The 21,016-nt window shown below is 38.2% G+C and overlaps 1 protein-coding gene across 1 annotated transcript; it reads left to right on the forward strand.

Annotated features, from left to right (window-relative positions):
• The first annotated feature begins 991 nt into the window (after nt 1-991).
• On the forward strand, nt 992-12,367 carry LOC116308414 (mitochondrial import inner membrane translocase subunit Tim21). Its single transcript, XM_031718825.2, has 6 exons — nt 992-1,433; nt 1,601-1,663; nt 3,852-3,949; nt 5,324-5,397; nt 6,476-6,575; nt 10,996-12,367. Exons 1-6 carry the CDS (start codon nt 1,091-1,093, stop codon nt 11,083-11,085), a joined length of 768 nt encoding a protein of 255 aa, XP_031574685.1. The 5' UTR covers nt 992-1,090; the 3' UTR covers nt 11,086-12,367.
• The last annotated feature ends 8,649 nt before the right edge of the window (nt 12,368-21,016 follow it).

Raw genomic sequence — 21,016 nt, forward strand, 5'->3', positions numbered from 1 at the left:
CGAACCACACTCTCGTTGTTACTTTGTTGCACAGCATAAAACAAAGCAGTTTCGCCACAATTATCGGTTATGTTGACATCAGAACCAGCATCAATCAATGCACGAACCACGCTCTCGTTGTTACTTTGTTGGACAGCATAAAACAAAGCAGTTCGACCAGCATCATCAGTTATATCGACATCACCACTGGCGTCGATCAATGCACGGATCTCATTCTCATTTAGACTTTGGAAGACAACACGTAATAAAAGATCAAACTTTTCAGTTCTTTCATCAGTAGTCATGGCCATCCTTTGATGTCACGAAGAACACATGATGATTAACTTTAATTAATGTAACTGTAGTTAAAGTATATTTTCTAATTCAGTGTCATTAGAAGGATTCATCTTCAAGTGCTGTTTACTGGATTCAAGCTATTGTGCTAATTCGTGAGTATTTCACATCTTGAACAAGATCTCATCTTTTCATCTCAACTCATTGGTTCAGCACGATAATTCCGTCCGGGTGATATACCTGTTCTTTGGCAATATTTTCGTTCATTTGTAGTCTTACCGTCGCGTGATCAAAGTGTTTCTTTTTAGATCTCTTGGCCTTGCAATTGTTGTTAAGGCACTTCCGCCTTCATTATTCAATGCAGCACATTATCTAGTCACAGATCGATCGCCGGTTGATGTACCACTCAATGAACATCACTAGCTGTACCTCAGTATCAGAACGATTGTACTAAGAGAAGATTACAGCAGATCCAACCACTTCCAAGGCGAAATATCGAAGAGATTGGAAGAAAAACTTTAAGGCTTTAGAAAATCGTTCGACTGTAGAATGCTTCTTGGAATCTGCTGACTTAACTTGTGGTAATAATGACACAGGGATCCCAATCTTGATATTCAATGTACGTTTAGGTTCATATTTTCATATCTGACAAGATAGGCGAATATGTTTATCGATCTAGTTGCTTTACACATCTTGTAATCATTAACAAAACAAATTCTTTATTTTTTCACTAGAAAGAACTTTTTTCCGTGTTTTATTTTTAGCTCCCAGTTTCCGCACCCAGTTCCCATCATCCCTCACTGGCTCCACATCCAAGATGGCGGCTCAAATGTTCAGATTTACAAGAAAGTTCAATGACGTCAAGTTTGTTAGCAAATATCTAATAATTGGTGCACAAAATAACAGCAAAGCTAAAATATTCAACCAGTATACATGCAGGTGGCTGTCTAACTTGAATGGACCAATGCTTAGGGATAATTTAGCGAACACAACGTGTGTAAGTTCAGTCAACTTCAAATGGCTTCCAAACAAGATGGCAAAACCTTTGTTGGTGAGGTGGCTAGCTAATGAATCCAAGGAGAAGAAAGACAGAAGTGTGTTGGGAGATTTGATCGAAACACAAGAGCAGCCACAATCTCAGCTAACAGTAGGTGCCAAAGGTATGAATGACATTGTTCTTGGCGAGAAACCCCTATCCATACCCCCCACGGGGAAAGGAGCTATGTTCGTAAAATAATTTGGTAGTGAAAAACAGGACTACAGTGTTCGATTATAGATGTATAAATGCAGTTACCATAGGTATTTAACTATTATTTCTTTTTAACAGTTGTTCAGACTGGAAGAGATGCTACATATTTTGGTATCATCCTCGTTGGATTTGCTGTCACTGGTAAGAAATCCATGGAACAGTTTTCATATAAGTTGGGAACACTGTAATGAAACACTGTAACACATGCCGTCACATTGAAATGGCTTCTCATTATCTTCCAGTAATTCATCCAATCATAATGTATAGTTATGGTATGGCTAGAAATTAGCTGTAATGTTTCCCACTTATACTGTACCAAAACGGCTCTATAGTTTTTGGCTACTATGTTAATAATAAATGATAAAGATAAGGCTTATATAGCGCTTATTCAGATCTGTTCTAAGCGCTTTAACAAAAAATTAAAATTACAAAAAATTACAAACAAAAAGCAAGTTTAAACAAATAAGTTTTCAAAGAAGACTTGAATGAAGAAATGTCTTGAATGTCTCTTAGCGAAGTGGGTAGAGAGTTCCAAAGAAGAGGAGCAGCAACAGAGAAGGATCGAAGACCATGTGACTTTAAGTTATATGAACATGAAGGCAGTGATAGATGAGAAGATGAACGTAGATTATTTGAAGGATGATGGATGGAGATGAAATCTTGGATGTAAACCGGAGAAATTCCATGAAGTGCTTTAAAGGTCAAAAGGAATTATTTTAAACTTGATTCAATGAGATACAGGAAGCCAGTGTAGATCAATCAGAACTGGTGTGATATGGTCTGACATGTTTATGTGTTAATGATATCAAACGTGCAGAAGCATTTTGGACGGATTGGAGCTTATTATTTTAAAGCAAATGGCTTTTTGTTGTACCGATATACAAACAATTTATTTACTTTACTAGTCACCCAATAACATAGCCACTGGTCCCCATGCTATACATCTGGAAAATTGCACATTACATAATATGTTAAAATGTAATACCCAGGCTATACTCAATTTGAGCTCTCAAGTGTGCATGAGCTTAAATTACTCAATTACCATGGCAACCTTCAAAATTTTATTATCATTAAAGGAACCAATACACATTATAAACTTCAAGAATGTAAACTCTCAAAATTGGTGCCAATTGGCTCTATATTTTTTTATTTGAAAGTGCCAGTAATTAAAAAAAAGCGTGTTATAAAATTGGAAAAAATGAGATAGCTTTACTCTGACATAGAAAAAAATAAAAAAGCGGTATACAAAAAGGGAACATTTCTGGCACTTGTTTAAATCAAGGCTTAGTTTAGAAGAATGTCCATAATTCATTTTTACTGAAAAATTATGTTAAAAGCTTGATTACCAGTGTTATGAATACCAATGAATCACCAATGGAAGAAGCAAGCAAAAAGTTTTGGAATTGTCTAATTACTATTAACAAAATTTCAATTGTCCTTGTTTTACTAGCTAGGGTAGCGAAGTCTACTGTCTTAATAGTCAGCTAGTGGCAGACAAACTTGTGGCCCTTGTTCCATTATCAAATTGGAATTTAGAAGTAAGATTTTAGTGGAGGGAGGAAAACCAGAGAACCTGGAAAAAAACCCCAGAAACATAGAGTATGACAACAGCAACAGCGTTTTATTGTACCTAGAATTACATTCATATTTACAAACAAAATTTTTAAATAACTATAAGTACACTAATAAATATGACACCAAGTCTGAGAATAGAACCTGGTCATCGCATTGCACTTACCTCTCACGTTTATGCCACATTCTCCAATTAAATTATTTTGAATTAAAATTACAAAAATTTGTATGTGTACAGTCAATTGATGACTAAATAGCCTTGTTTTTTGCTTTTGGTTTTTTCCGTTTTTTTTTTTTTTTTTGCCATTCACATTACATTTAATATTTTCACCTCAAACTTTCTAGTGTGGTTGAAATTAATGTAATCTATAATTTGAATGGACTTAAGAAGTGTTCAAGTCAAATTTGCATTTAGTCTATACAGCTGTTTTGCATTTGATGGACACCACTGTTTTTGAAGACCATAGATTCATTAGCGTAGGCTTAGCCTTGTTTATAATTCGGCTATTAACAGATACCATTAAGCTGCACATTCTTTATATTACAGTTGACTTTTGCAAATGATTTGCTAGAGGCTATAAACCTGTACAGATGAATCTTTAGTCATAAAACACAGTGCTATTTATACCGAATGAGAAAAGGGACTATTAGGAGGGGAAGTTTGACCCCATTGAACTTTGCCACTGCTGTACATGTACTTGCACTGGTGATAAGTGATTTTTTTAGATACTTTCACTGTTTGCATATTATTTTCTAGGTGCTCTGCTATGGTATGTGTTCAGTGAGCTCTTCCTTGGTTTCAGTCCTAACAAAGTTTATGCATATGCTTTAAAACAGGTCTTGGCCAACAGAGAGGTACATGACATACCATTAACACCCAATAAATAAATAGACTCATAAATATAACATGTAAATTTATTGATATTTTTTCGAGGTTAACACTTATAATTGACTCTTCACGCTAGTGTGACATTATGAGATATTTGATTTATTAGTAAAAAGGAATTTTACTTTCAAATTTGTCACAACAATAATTATAGTAAAACTGCAAAGTTTCGTTAGGATTATATTTTGCCCTAAAAATAACGAATTAGTGAAATTTTGAAAAAACAGTTTTGCAGAGAAATGTATGCTCATAGTGCATAGCACGCATGGTGTTATAGCCCATGGCCATTGATTGATTGATTGATTGATAGATTGAATTGGTTGATCAGTCAATTAATGAACAAATGAATGAATGAATGAATGAATGAATAATTGTTATTTTTTGAGGATAGCATTTAATAGCCTGTGGCCCTCAAGCTTGTTCCAGGATCAAAAATTAAAAGAAAAATTTTCATTTTCCTCACACGTTTATTATAATTACAGTTATACATGTAGGACGTACAACTGAATGCATAAAAAGGTTACTGCTTTTCTTTGTTTACCATATATGGCGTATTATAATTTTTATAGCACAAGTGCATCAAATGGAATGAAGGTTCTGTCACTTTCAATGTGATACTATGGATATTACATGGCCGCATGGAAACACAGATTTTATCTTCAAGTGTTGAAGTCATGATTATATCTTACGAGTGAGTGCAGATTATAAACTGCCACCCGGTTAGCTCAGTTCATGGTTCAAGCCTCGGCCGGACCAACACTCAGGGTCTTAAAATAGCTGAGGAGAAGGTGCTGTCTTTGTAATTATATCTGTAAATGGTTAGACCTTCAAGTCTTCTCGGACAAGGACTTAAAACCCTAGGCCCTGTCTATCTTCACTATATAACCCTGTATAAGGCGGACATAAAAGATCCACTGAATACGCTGGTGATGACCATCTTCAGTGCCCGTGCTCAAAAACTCGAGGGCCACAAGTTAATCAGTTAACAAAACTGTCAAGTGTCGCCCTCATTAAATAAAGTCTTCAATCAATCAATCAATCAATCAATCAAAGCAAAGGAGTAAGATATCCTCAACACAAGAAGATAATGTCCATATTTCTAAGCAGCCATGTAATATTCTTTTTAATATATAATAAATTATTATTGATGAAATACCATTTTGGTGGATCTTTACTATTTCATGTGATTCCTTAGAATTCTTACCAATGGTGTTATTTTCACATGTGAAGATATCATTATATCGTCATGTGATAAAGAAAAATTTCATTGATGATCACATATTAAAATGTAATAAAATTAGATTAATTGCAAATGAGTGTATTGGCTTTCATTATTTTTCCAGCTTGTTGAGGAACTTGGAGAACCAGTTATGGGACATGGTGAAACTAATCGTAGAGGTCGAAGGCGACATGTCAGGTACAGCCGGTATATCCATTTAAAAGCATTTCTGTCCAGTACTACCTGCCACATGGACGGGTCGTCGGCGTCTAAACCGGCTCCCCCACTGGCTATCCAGTGAGGAGGGTGGCTTGACACCCAGCAGGATTAAAAATAAGACCTGTCAAAGGGTGGAGGAGCTCGTAGGAGCCAACAGCCATCAATCAAGCAAGCGTCTTCTCGGATAATGACGTAAAACCGGAGGTCCAGTCTGCTTGCACTTGACCCCCGATAAAGTGGACGTAAAAGATCCTGTCGTATTTTTTGTAAGAGTAGGGGATTGTTACCCGATACAACAGTCTGACCTTTAGTCGTGGTTTCATCGTGCGTGTGCGTTTATTTATTTTATTTTCATATCATTTATTTATTTATTATTTTTTTCCTGTGGTATGGGTTGTGTAGCAGCAGCCACAGGCACCAAGCAAAGCTCACAGCCATAGTTTGTGGTTTTTCTTTTTGTTTAAAGTGCCTAGAGCAGATTTGGATAGGCACTATATAAATATTTATTATTATTATTATTATTATTATTATTATTATTATTATTATTATTATTAAGCTTAGAGTGCATTACACAAAAGTATAACCACATTTAATATATTCACATACTTGATCAATGCACAGGCCAATAATGGGTAAGAAATATTAAGCTTTTACACGCCTTATTAGGTAAAACCAGCCAGCTTCACATTGTAATGTTTGGGTTTAACTTACAAAAGCCTGTGTACAAAAGTATTGGAATACATTAAGGATGTGGTCATATTTTTGAGTGTTGCACTCTATTGAGTCTGTAAAAAAAACTTGTAGGAAAAATAACAAGAGTTTTTCTTTTAAAAGTCTTTAATTTTTGTTATTGCCTGGTTTCACTTGATGTCCTTTCCTGTCTCACTGCAGTGCCCCTCTGGATACCAGCCTCGTTGCTGAATGGGCCACCCTGGTCAAATAAAGTTTACATTTACATTTCTCATGTGGAATGTTCCTGTACCATGTTGCTCCCTCCCCCTCACCTCTTGAAATATGCAACTACCTTTTTACGCATTATTTCTATATCTGGTTTTAGTTACCAAGAATACATAGTCGATGGCGAAAACTACATGAGGGTGAGGTTTTACGTTACTGGTCAAAAACGCAAAGGAACAGTCCATGTTGATGTTAAACAGGTAGGTGCAATACTGCTGCGCTCCATGATTACAGGCTAATTTACTCAGGGTTAGCCTCGTTTTAATGTCAAAATATACCAATGATCAAGTAAAGTAAGCACACCATTTAACGATACAAACATTATTTGGAATTTAATGGATCATTGATAGCCTGCGTTCAGCCGGTATAAATTCCTTGAAAATAATTATTATTTCGAGGAAATTATACCGGCTGAATGCAGGCTAATCATTAATGGCACACATTGACATTCTTCAAAAATTCTAAGATTACCCAATAAACATGTATTATCGCTCTGTAATTGCACTCGAAAAATAGTCGTAATACATTTGGAAATTATGTGTGTTGTAGCAACCACGATGAATCACAGCCCCATGTTTTTGGAAGGGGAAAAGACAGACCTATGAAAAATTGATAACCCTTTTAATTCCCCCTCCCCGGGTTACCCACTACTTTGAATAGGTAAACTGGTTGAGTGCCATGGATGGAACTGGGAATTAAGGGAGTAGATTGGGTGGAGGTAGGGCAATGGCCTTTTCAAATCCCACGCTTGTTTAACCAATTCCATGATCAAAATCATCATCACCATTAACGATATCATTATCACCACCACCACCATCACCATTATTATCATCATCGTCACCATCATCATCACCATTAAACATATCATCAACAAAGTCATCACCATTATTATCACTGCCATTACCATCATCGCCCTTGTTATCACCATCATCACCATAAACAATATCATCATCACCATCATCATTGTCACTATCCCCACCATGAGGAGCTTTGGTCAAAAAAGTTTCAACTTTAATTGACATAAAGTAGTTTCATGTTACGTTAAGCGACACCTTCAAGGTATCGCAGTCAAACATTGCATTAGAGCAGTTTGTTTTATTAAGAATATACTACAGTACAGTAGTTTCATGTTACGTTTAGCGACACCTTCAAGGTATCGCAGTCAAACATTGCATTAGAGCAGTTTGTTTTATTAAGAATATACTACAGTACAGTAGTTTCATGTTACGTTTAGCGACACCTTCAAGGTATCACAGTCAAACATTGCATTAGAGCAGTTTGTTTTATTAAGAATATACTACAGTACAGTAGTTTCATGTTACGTTTAGCGACACCTTCAAGGTATCGCAGTCAAACATTGCATTAGAGCAGTTTGTTTTATTAAGAATACACTACAGTAGTTTCATGTTACGTTTAGCGACACCTTCAAGGTATCGCAGTCAAACATTGCATTAGAGCAGTTTGTTTTATTAAGAATATACTACAGTACAGTAGTTTCATGTTACGTTTAGCGACACCTTCAAGGTATCGCAGTCAAACATTGCATTAGAGCAGTTTGTTTTATTAAGAATATACTACAGTACAGTAGTTTCATGTTATGTTTAGCGACACCTTCAAGGTATCGCAGTCAAACATTGCATTAGAGCAGTTTGTTTTATTAAGAATATACTACAGTACAGTAGTTTCATGTTACGTTTAGCGACACCTTCAAGGTATCGCAGTCAAACATTGCATTAGAGCAGTTTGTTTTATTAAGAATATACTACAGTACAGTAGTTTCATGTTACGTTTAGCGACACCTTCAAGGTATCGCAGTCAAACATTGCATTAGAGCAGTTTGTTTTATTAAGAATATACTACAGTACAGTAGTTTCATGTTATGTTTAGCGACACCTTCAAGGTATCGCAGTCAAACATTGCATTAGAGCAGTTTGTTTTATTAAGAATATACTACAGTACAGTAGTTTCATGTTACGTTTAGCGACACCTTCAAGGTATCGCAGTCAAACATTGCATTAGAGCAGTTTGTTTTATTAAGAATACACTACAGTAGTTTCATGTTTCATGTTGTTTTTGTTTTATCAAGTATTGGACTGTGTGACTAAAGTAGACTAACGACTCTACGATGAGCCTGAATGAAATCATATCATAGCAGAAAATTCTAATCAATAGTCGGATTTTGCATATTTTGTTAACAATTAGAAAGCGTACTATGAAAATTATATCTTTATCGTATTTAAAAGAAAAAAGCATTAAAAATAATGTGAACTGAGCAGGTCAACTTTTGAATATATGTTCTAATAAAACAAAAACCAATTACTGTAGCCGAGAAGCAGCTTGATAAAGATATACAGGTCCGCGTCACATAAAGGACGACATTCATTTCTATGAAACGAACTCGCTATGTCAATGGTTTAAGGTTATGAATTTGTTGAAAGTGCTATTTGTGATATTTTGCGTGGATAAGGCAGTAGGAAATCAGCTCCATGAACCAAAACAAAAAGTTGATATGGAATGACTTACTATGTAACTGCTCTAATTACAAAGAAAGAGTGTATGTTGAAAACAGGATTGACACTTATACACATACTTAAGGAATGATGGACATTACTTCACACCTAAAAAGACCTCATGCAAAGTAAACTTTTTTGACCAAAGCTCCTCATGATCATCATCATCACCATCATCATGGTCACTATCATCATCACCATCACCATCGTCACCATCAAAGATATCATCATCAGACACAGTCATCATCATCATCATCATCATCATTATCACTACCACTATCATCACCTTCACCATCATCATCACCATCAACAATATCATCATCATCACAATCACCATCATCACCATCAAGGATATCATCACAATCATCACCATTGTAACAATATCTTCATCAGCATTATCTTCATAATCATCAAAATCATCACCATCCTCATCATCATAAGGAAGGTCCCTGTATGAAAAATAAACTGATACTGCTTAGCCTAACTTACCCTCCACCCCTGGAAACAACAACATTCTGATACTAGCCTAACTTACCCTCCACCCCTGGATACAACAGCAATCTGATACTAGCCTAACTCACCCTCCACCCCTGGATACAACAGCATTCTGATACTAGCCTAACTCATCCTCCACCCTGGATACAACAGCATTCTGATACTAGCCTAACTCATCCTCCACCCTGGATACAACAGCATTCTGATACTAGCCTAACTTACCCTCCACCCCTGGATACAACAACATTCTGATACTAGCCTAACTTCCCCTCCACCCCTGGATACAACAACATTCTGATACTAGGCTAACTCACCCTCCACCCCTGGATACAACAACATTCTGATACTAGCCTAACTCACCCTCCACCCCTGGATACAACAACATTCTGATACTAGCCTAACTCACCCTCCACCCCTGGATACAACAACATTCTGATACTAGCCTAACTCACCCTCCACCCCTGGATACAACAACATTCTGATACTAGCCTAACTCACCCTCCACCCCTGGATACAACAACATTCTGATACTAGCCTAACTCACCCTCCACCCCTGGATACAACAGCATTCTGATACTAGCCTAACTTACCCTCCACCCCTGGATACAACAGCATTCTGATACTAGCCTAACTTACCCTCCACCCCTGGATACAACAGCATTCTGATACTAGCCTAACTCACCCTCCATCCCTGGATACATCAGCATTCTGATACTAGCCTAACTCACCCTCCATCCCTGGATACATCAGCATTCTGATACTAGCCTAACTCACCCTCCATCCCTGGATACAACAGCATTCTGATACTAGCCTAACTCACCCTCCATCCCTGGATACATCAGCATTCTGATACTAGCCTAACTCACCCTCCATCCCTGGATACAACAGCATTCTAATACTAGCCTAACTCACCCTCCATCCCTGGATACATCAGCATTCTGATACTAGCCTAACTCACCCTCCACCCTGGATACAACAGCATTCTGATACTAGCCTAACTCATCCTCCACCCTGGATACAACAGCATTCTGATACTAGCCTAACTCACCCTCCATCCCTGGATACATCAGCATTCTGATACTAGCCTAACTCACCCTCCATCCCTGGATACATCAGCATTCTGATACTAGCCTAACTCACCCTCCATCCCTGGATACAACAGCATTCTGATACTAGCCTAACTCACCCTCCATCCCTGGATACATCAGCATTCTGATACTAGCCTAACTCACCCTCCATCCCTGGATACAACAGCATTCTGATACTAGCCTAACTCACCCTCCATCCCTGGATACAACAGCATTCTGATAGTAGCCTAACTCACCCTCCATCCCTGGATACATCAGCATTCTGATACTAGCCTAACTCACCCTCCATCCCTGGATACAACAGCATTCTGATACTAGCCTAACTCACCCTCCATCCCTGGATACATCAGCATTCTGATACTTGCCTAATTCACCCTCCATCCCTGGATACAACAGCATTCTGATACTAGCCTAACTCACCCTCCATCCCTGGATACATCAGCATTCTGATACTAGCCTAACTCACCCTCCACCCCTGGATACAACAACATGCTGATACTAAAATAAATCATTGTTTTTTCCCCCAGGGTTCAAGAGGAAATACAATTTATAGGTACATATTTGTTGAGCTCACAGATTATCCTCAACAGACAATTATTATTTTAGATAACCGTTGAAATGTGGTGTTTGGGGAGGGGAGGGAGGGGTTAACTGATTCTAATTGTAATACGACATTGTAGTGTAATGTAGTGTGGCCATTACAACACGGATTCATTATGTTGAACTAAGTACCCACAAGGCGTAGAGAGATTTGGGGGAGATGAGGGGAGACGTTTTTTCACGAACCGTTTCCGCCAAATCCAGAGGAACTCGGTGAATATAAGCCACCATCTATTTTGTTGGACACGTTTTTTTCAAGCACCATTCTGATAGAGCGGTTTTGCTTAACCTGTGAAATAGTTAGTAGACTAATAGCGTTTAGTATAAACCTGCTAATGGTATATCACAAATCCTGCGCTCCTATTGGCTTAGCTACTTGTGGTGTATAGACCCCTTGCATTGATTTCCTAGAGGAATTGTTCTGGGGGACAAAACAATGGGCCGTCTTTCATTATGCAAAAAAAAATTTCTTTGTCCCCCAAAACAGTTTCTTTCGGGACTCTAATAGTGATAGACAAAGACTATTAGATAACTGCTGATGTCAAAATTATTAATCAGTAGGTCTTGCGGATCATTATTTGGCCTTTTTCCCAAAATCCCCCCATGATATCCTTAAACTACAAGAACTCCTTCTATTTTTCTTGGTCACTCTTCATATTGTCTTCAAAGTCATTCGTCTCCTCATTAGTTGACGCGCGCTAAATAAAGGCACAGGCAGCCCAACCAAGACTACACGCGTTGGACGACTTCGACGCTCGCTGTAGGCCCTTAGCAGTTAACGGTCACGTGTCGGTACTGGAGAGCAAAACTTTTGTGTTTAGGTGATTCTTTTTAGCTACTTGTAAAGAACTGCATGAAACGATGTGTAACCAGTGTGTTGCGAAATACAGTTCTTTTACGATCTCTCGAAACAGGTTGTAGAAAGTTTGTTTGCTCTCCAGTAAATTCCACCCATGGGAATCTAAATATTTATTCATACGCTCTCAGGGAATTAATCAGCACGTTTACTGAGCTGCAAAGGGCCCGCCTATTACACTTGCTTCGCTAGTGACTCTGTGAAGTCCAATTATCTTTGACCGAGTGAGGATTAGGGCCAAGCCGTGAAACCCCAAAAGGGGAGGGGATGGGCGTCTTTCTTAGCTCCCTCCTCTTGGGATGTTAGACTAGCTTGCTAATACAACACAAGCACCAAACAGCGACCAAGAGAAATAGCAGCCGCACTGCTCGCCGTCAACACTATACTATACACAGTGACGTCCGTACTATAAATGAGTCTAATGATTAAAAAAAGATTCTTTATTCTTTCTTTGTTTCTCTCTTTAATAGACCTTATTCGTGGTGTGACAATGTTTTCCCATTTCAGCGTGACAAACCTCTGGGGGAGTGAAGAGCTATTGTTTTGAAACTCGTCGGTATATCCATAGTTAATAGAGGGGAATGGTTAGAAAACTCTATTGTTATAGGTTATTGTTCACTTTTTTCAAGCGTGACCGTGCACAATCCTTTGTTTTACCATTGTTTTATCATTGTTGGCAATGGCTGAGTGAACAGACCAAAATCTTTCTTTTGGCAGCTAGTTCAAAATACTTAAAGATTTTAAAGAGATATTTGAATATTCCTTACAATACTCCCATGGACAAAGTTTATGTTTACTTATTTCACAATCTCGGATGAGCATAAATCAAACATATTGCACGGTCAAGACCGGTTCAACCTCACAAGCGAACAAAGACCTGATAACAATAGGTTTCCTAACCATTCCCCTCTATTAACTATGGTATATCATTGTTAGTCCTTTCGTATCCTTTGGGATACTCATGAATTTTTCGAAGAGTAAAAACAAAAGAAAATGAATCCCCTGGAGGTTCGTCACGCTGAATTGGGAAAACATTGTCACACCACGAATAAGGTCTACTGATTAATTAATAGCCCACTTCCGAGATATGCTTCGCTTGTCACGCACAAAGATTTCAGTATGAGGCTACGTGCTAAATTAAATCTATTCTTACCACCTGTCACGAATGAATGAGCATTTAGCACGTAGCCTCATACTGAAGCCTTCGTGCGTGACTAGCGAAGCATATCTCGAAAGTGGGCTATTACGAGTCTCGAACTTTTGGAGTGCAGCCAAAAAATGACTCAAAATCCCTGTATGTAGGCCCTTTGAAAGTGTTTCCATGATAATGTCGGAGAAAACACGATTCCTAAGGTCACGTGGCCATGGAAAAACCTCATTCTTCAAAACAAACGCTCGTGCTTTTTTAACACCTGACACAGCATTAATTAAACACATGCTTTTTTTGGAACATTGTTGCTATGGGCTCCCTGTGACAGGACAGAACAGAACACTTGAACAGAACAATAAGGTACAGTAGAATAGAATAGACTACATTTATTATTACCTTCCATACACTCTTACAAGTATTTAGGAAAATTAACTGGTAATATATTGTTACATAGATATTTCATACATAGACATTCAAAATACAGCCGTAATAACTAATCAACTATATAATAAATAAAACATTTTAGAGACTACACAGTAAATCAGTTCGGGGACGTTGTAGCCCCAAATATGAGGCCAAAATGTTTACCCAAAAACCGCTCTTTTTTGGGAGGCTGTTTTGGCCCTTTATATAACAGGGCCGTTTTTTGGTCCAATTTTAAAGAGCCAATATGGCCCATAGCCAAATGTCACAGCAATCACTGTCGTTCATTTTGTATTTCATTGATATGCCGGTACATAATTTCGATCAGTTAAGATTTCTAATTATACAGCTTCTCATTAATCCCATATAGGTAACTGTCCAATTATTTTCTAAATTGGACAGGTCTTGTTGATATGGGATTAATTAGGCAGTTATATAATTAATAGGTAATGGGATTTCATGCTCCCCTATTATTAAATAATTAGACTCGAAAAATTCCTCTGACTGCCAAATTGGACTCGGCTTACGGCCTCCTCCAATTTTGGAAGTCCTCGGAATTTTCCTTGTCCAATTATTTCTTAATTGGACAGCATGGAGTCCTTTTACATATACATATAATTTCTTTTTTGAAAACACTTCCTAGGGTTTATGATGTAGACAAACTTATCTTCTTTGCACTTAAAAGTCTACTATAAGGTTTGTAAAGGCGTTAATCTTATCAATAAAGTAATTTCGGACATGTAATGATGAAAAGGTAAATTATACACCGTGAAAAGATGAAAAAGTTTTTTCATCTTTTCACGGTGTATAATTCACCTTTTCATCATTACTGTTTCATTAGAAACAACGACGCACTAGTTTTTAGCTAGCTAATTTCGGACATGTTAGATGGAAATGTGTCTTCTACTCCATTTTTACATACTGGACGCTATTATCTAGTTGCCATAAATAACTAAGACCTATTCTATCGAGAATAGGACATTTGCATGGTGGTGTAATTTGACTCTCACTACCATAATGCTTCGCGAATTTTCCTTCTTATTTAAATTTGTATTCCCTCATGAGAATAGTAAGGCAATTTAGATAGCTTTGAAATTTCGCTATTACAATTCGTGAAATTTCTCCAAAATTTAATTACTCTTAAGCTTAATCTCAGTGGGGGGAAAACCCAATAATTGCACGGAAAATCGCAAGACATTTTAAGTGATTTAAATTCCTGAGGAGGATAGCTAAAAAGAATTGAAGTTTATTTCTGAACGCTATAAGGTATCCAAATCGATATTTTAAGCGGTAATAGTCGCTGTAAAATCAAGGGAAAATTCAAAGTTCGATGAAACCACAGGGATCCCATCCGAATCCACGGATACTTAGTCAGGTAATTGCTTCTATTTACAGCACAGTAAACCTATTTACAGCACATGCGCTAGAGTGCATTGCGGGCGTTTCTGATTGGCTCTAATCGGAGAAAAGGAAAGGTTGGGGCAGATCCAACCAGGAATCGTCCTGCAATGCAAGCTCATGTTCTTATGTCAGTACACTTTATTTCCATCGTTTTATTTCGATTCCTTATTAGCAGTTTAACAAAGTGACATCAGGCCCCGTCCACACTCTGCCGGATAAATTTGAATCCGCAACTTTCACACCGAAACCGAAAAAAAAGTTTTCCGTCCACACATGAAAACGGATAAAATCAGTTTCGCGTCCACACTAGTCCGATCAGAGGCGGCAAAAACGGAGCCCGCGGTGAATTTTTAGCCTTCCCGCCATGTTCCCATGACAATCATGACGTCATCGTATTCGAAAAATTTCGGGTACGAAATATTCTCCGTCCACACTAATACGACTAGCCGGCGTTTTCAAATTGTTCCACTCTGGAGACCGTATTCAAAAAAAATTGTTTTCGGTGAAGAATTGTTCCGGATTCGCCCGGAATAGTGTGGACGGTAGGCCTAACCGAGTAAATAAAAATTCGGATTCAAATTTATCCGGCAAAGTGTAGACGGGGCCTCAGATTGTTATGTGTCTGTCCTCTTATTGACGATAAATTGCGTCATCACATTGTCAAAGTAGTGTGGATCCACGAGTGGAACCGCATACTACTTTGACAATGTGATGACGAGATTCATTGTCAATAAGAGGACACACGCATAAAAATCTGATGTCACTTTGTTTTTTACAATAACAAAAACAAGAAAAACGATAAAAACTTTTCAAAACAGCTAACAGAAAGAGCGCGCGATCGATGACGACAGCTTTATCTGTCTGTCCTCTTATTGATGATAAAAATCAGCCAATCTGCGCGCGAGAAATTTGTTGAAAGTTATTGTAAAAATACCCAATATACATACAGGACCCTACAGCCATTTAAGGTGCTCAAATTTAGGACTTCCTTAAGCCTAGAATTTTCCGTAAGATGAGGAGGGCCTGGGCATGAGAATGGCTCCACAAGGCAGAGAAGAATAGCCCGGGTAAAATGTCGTATGATCGTAGTCCGGGGTCATAAACGAACCATCCGCTGAAATTTTTTGGGAAATTTCAGTAAAAACAACATGTAGATATTCGGGTTTAATGGTCCAAAGGCTACGTCGTTCCCTCTGAGTCGGAATCCTTACGAATCGCTTTCTAATGGACAGAGTGTGACGTATGGTGTTCTGTAGAAAGAATAAATGCAATTATGCTAATAAGAAGGCCACAGGAATCCCAAGGAATCTTTACGGTTAATCTCAAATCAACCCTGATTAATTCAAACTGGTTAGAGCTGTGCTCCCGTGGGTCATACATAGACTGTATAGCGGCTGCCACCATAATTCCATTGGTTCCTATTTGGGTTCTATTTGACTATTTGACTATTTGATTAGCGAAGAAATAAAAAACGCGCGCGTGTGCTATGTGTAATTATAAAGCACGCGGGGATTTGCAGAACACAAGAGAAGTGTTGTTAGGAGAAGCACAAAGCGTAGCGGATTGCTCCTCTCGAATGCTCTGGTAATCCCGAAGTGCTTTATTACTACGCACTGCACAGTAAACAAGTTTTTTTTATTTCTTTTATAAAATACAAATTAGAGTAACCGTTATTTTTGATGGGAATGAAAAATAGAAAGTGCGCGCGCGTGCTGTGTGCTCTCATAAAGCCCGCACTCCCATTCAATCAGAACGCGAGATTCATAACAGCTATTTTATAATATTTTTCATTTCATGGGTTTAATGCCTTCGCTTTATATTCCATACAATTGGTATAAGGCCCTGAACCAACCCAATAAAAGCGGCATAAAAGGCTTTGACTCTGCTCTAATTAGTCTAATTAACAGACTAAGGCTGGCTAAGGCCACGTTTCGTTACATAACCTTGAACGTGTTACACGTGATTTTTGATCAGTCGGGCACTTTAGAACTTTTGACGAAAAGCGATTATCAGAAGACGTCTGTTACTTTAACATACTCGATTATATTTCGAGGTCTTAAATGAGATTTGTGCTGACCGTTCCCTCATCAATCACTGGCTAGCAATCCGTATACGTAAACTTCGATCATCGCGGTGATCTCGTCATTAGGGCCGGGCCTTGAAATTATAGAAATTTTATTTATGAAAAATTTCAAGGTCTACTACATCATTATCGATTTCCTGGAAATTAAAAGTATGTAAAGGTTATATACCGTTACCGAGGTGGATATTTATCTCACATCCAACGAGGTATCGTGTATATAACCTTATATCATCATTGAGGAAGTTTCTTAGAACGGGGTTGATAACTAGATATCAACCTGGACATTCCTTTGTTTAATTAAGTTGGGTGAGTATGAAGGATGAAGACAACCAGTGAGCAAAAACATGACTCCGTGATGATAAAAGAAATCTCTTAAAGTCAAGGCTGCATGATCCGTCTATAACTGGCCTTCCATTCACTTGCAGCTGCAGAAGTGTGGAATGGTTTGTGCGAAAGGAACTGACTCAATGATGATATAATAAAACTTAAAACTGCATGATCTATAACTTACCTTCCATCCACTTGCAGCAGGTTCATATTTCTTCGTATAGAAGTGTGGAATATTCCGTGCCACCCAAGCATATATCTCTTTCACAGTCATCCTCCTATCACTAGTTGAAAAGATGGCGAGAGTGATAAGATCTGTATACGAAAAGTTCCTCCAAGCACTTCCAGGCCTTGTTGGCCAAAGATTCAATGCCTCGGTCGTTTTTTCATACAGCCCGGTTGAACCTTGAATTGTAATAGGATGAGAAGTGGACGTCCCTTCGTTGGTTGCCAAGTTAGCGTTGAATCTAATCCCTATGGGTCTCTGTACGGATTAAAATTTCTTGATTAAAGTTTGTGCATTTGCAAGGACGAATCCGGGGGGGACAAAGGGGGGCTGAAGACCCCCTTCAACAGAAATAAATGATGCCTTTTTATTGTTTTTCGTTGTGTTGAGGGAAGAAACTCAATTATCCCCCCCCCCCCCCCCTAAAATTTTGGCTGGATCCGCCCTTGATTTGATAGGAATAAACACTGAAATTATGCATGACCAATATGTGATGATATTAACATGATAATGACGTTAAGGTAACATCGAAACGTCGATTTTTTTCGAATTCAATGGGCTTTTAGGATTTGTGGTTTACTAGTGTTGAATTTTAAACATAAACGACTATTCAAAATCTCTGCTAAAACAAATTTGTGATAAATTAAATTGGTTAACAAAATTCTGCCAAAATAGGCGAGGTAATCGGATGATAAGAAAACGTTATCATTATAATGTAAATAATTCATCAATGTTTATTCGTAAAGGACCGTATGTATGAATAAGGGGTTATCAGTATGATTGTTTCATAATTTCTGACCCGGGGTGGGGGGGGAGACTCCAGGAAAAAAGTACCGGGGATGCTCGATGCTCGTCGTATCTCTCAGGGGTAAAAATTCGCGATTTGGTATCTTTTAGGGTGTTAAGTGCGAATTTTTGAAAATCAGCATTTTCTGGTATCTCTTAGGGTGTTGGAAAAGGAGAGAAGCGTGCATCGATATGGCTTATCCTAGGCGCTTTTTATATAAAATTTAATATTATTTGTTATGGTATCTCTTAGGGGTTAAAGATCATTCAGCCACGCCCTTTTTTAAAGACTTCCGGTATCTTTTAGGGGTCTTTTTGAAAGTTTCCGACTAGCATCCCCGGTACTTTTTTCCCTGAGTCCCCCCAGGATTTCTGACTGTCATGTGTTAGACAGAGCAGAAAAACGACAAGGCTGCTACTTTCGCAATTTTTTTCTTAGGCCCAGGTCAGACGCCGTAATTCACATGAGCCGAACCTAATTGTAGTTTGGATCGACTTTTGGAATTAGATCGACTGGGTTGAGTCAAACGTCGAACTTATTACGAGTATTTACAGTCGTACCAAAAGCAATCATGTTTGAGTGGTCAGCGGCAAACGCATCATAATGGCGTCTGCCATGGCAGCTCGCCGGATATTGCTAATAAAAAAAAATTTGAATTCAAGAAGAAGACGGGCTTCCATCAAAAAAAGCATCATACTTTTGCAAAAAAGAAGGGTGGCACTGCTACGTGTATGTTCTGTTTCTGCTCTTCTTCTGCTTTCGCGAAATGAAACGGACGTACTTGAAAGAGCATGTAAACGCTTTGCACGTAATTTTGGCTGGTTTGAAATTGTCTGGAACAATTATTCAGATGAACGGTTTAAGAAAACATTCAGGGTTTCCAGGGAAACATTCCTTTACATTCTCAGAAAAATCGAAAATCATCCGCCATCTTTGAAGAATGCTCAAGTGCGCATGCGCTTTAGTGATGGTTAATGAAAACGAGGCCAAAACATGCATTAACATAATTAATGCATTTGGATCGGCCCATGTGAGGTACGGCGTTTGACCCGAAGTCGATCTTCAGTCGTTCTTCACGACTGACCTAGTCGTGAAGAACGACTTAGTCGGTCCAAATTGAATCAGTCGAACTTAATTAGATCAGACGCCGTACTTCACATGACCTTATTACCCTGTATTAGGTTCGGCTCATGTGAATTACGGCGTCTGACCTGGGCCTTAGTCTCTAATTCATGCTTAAAAAAACGTTTCGTGTTTCATTCGTGTCTCTTGTGCTTTAAACTTTTCACAAAATTCTGCTAACCTCGAGCAATTCAGTCAACTTCGAGGTATTAGCGAAAATGTTAATTTTTGTACTGATCAAAATATCATCTCTCTCAACGTTCAGGGCCTTATATCTCAAATACGCATTCCTTAAATTTCACTAAATTCCTTAAATTTCCCCAAATTTTGGTATTTTGTTAATCAGCCCCAAAAGAGCCTGTTTATGAAATATAAAGCTTATTAACGCATAAACGTCGAAAGTAGAAGCCGTGTTTCTGCCCTGTCCATGTGTCACCCTTCTTGAAATAAAGTTCATTTAGGCAATTTTTATATCCGCAAATTATTTTTTGCGGATACGAAAATGTTTGCGTCCACACGCAGCGTATTCGAATCGTTTTCACCGTCCACACGTGTCCGTTTTCGTAAAATTTGCGAATACGGACACAAAAATTTCCGGACACGTGTGGACGCAACCCGTATCCGTAAAAAAAAATTTGCAGATACAAAAATTTGCGGGTACGTGTGGACGGGGCCTCAGGCTTATTGGATGTGTTAGTAAAAGGTTATCATTATCATCATAATGTAAATAATTATTTAATGTTTATTTGTAAAGGACTGTATGGATTAGGGGTTATGAGTATGATTGTTTAATACTTTCTGGCTGTCGGTTGTTGCCCTTCTTGAAATAAAGTTCGTTCATTCATTTATTCAATCGTGGCCATGTGATAAGCTCTCCACGTTTTCGCGAACAAAAGAGGAACATGAAATTCCAGTGTTTCTTAGGCCCCGTCCACACGTATCCGGAAATTTTCGTATCCGCAAATTATTTTAGCGGATACGAAAATGTTTGCGTCCACACACAGCGTATTCGAATCGTTTTCCGCATCGTCCACGTTTTCGTAAAATTTGCGGATACGGACAAAAATATTTGCGGGCACGTGTGGAAGCAACCCGTATCCGTAAAAAAAAAATTGCGGATACAAAAGTTTGCGGATACGTGTGGACGGGGCCTTATTCAATCGTGGCCATGTGATAATCTCTCCACGTTTTCGCACAAAAAAGGAATATTCTCAAACTCCAGTGCTTATCCAATCACATGCGCGGAATCGAGAACAATTTGTCGGCGTAGTTGCACCTTTGTCGGAAAACGTAAAGTTTCTAAGGCCACGTGAGATACGGGCGCCTTGATAGATATTGACTGAATGACAATTAAGTGCTTGCAAATATAAGACTTACTTGTGTTTGAAATAAATTGTCGTCCTGTAATCTTCGTGGAACTGGTTCTGCCTGAAACATGAGCTGCTCTTGATACTTGCCATTGCGACCTAAATAAAATATATTCAAAATAAATGATAACGATAATGACCTCACTCTAGCTAATTCTTTATAACTGGTTCTTAATTAGATAAAAGGAGAATTATAACTTTATAAA

The sequence above is a fragment of the Actinia tenebrosa genome, unplaced genomic scaffold (genome assembly GCF_029948245.1).
Source record: "Actinia tenebrosa isolate PJP-AT-01 unplaced genomic scaffold, QUT_ActTen_1.0 PGA_scaffold2__45_contigs__length_23673736, whole genome shotgun sequence".
Classification (NCBI taxonomy): domain Eukaryota; kingdom Metazoa; phylum Cnidaria; class Anthozoa; order Actiniaria; family Actiniidae; genus Actinia; species Actinia tenebrosa.

Bases quoted from the DNA above. Each gene is read 5' to 3' on its own strand.
- LOC116308414 (XM_031718825.2), top strand. From the start codon at position 1,091: ATGGCGGCTCAAATGTTCAGATTTACAAGAAAGTTCAATGACGTCAAG. The intron at 1,664-3,851 runs GTAAGAAATCCA...ATTATTTTCTAG, and splicing joins CGTTGGATTTGCTGTCACTG to GTGCTCTGCTATGGTATGTG. The intron at 5,398-6,475 runs GTACAGCCGGTA...ATCTGGTTTTAG, and splicing joins GGTCGAAGGCGACATGTCAG to TTACCAAGAATACATAGTCG.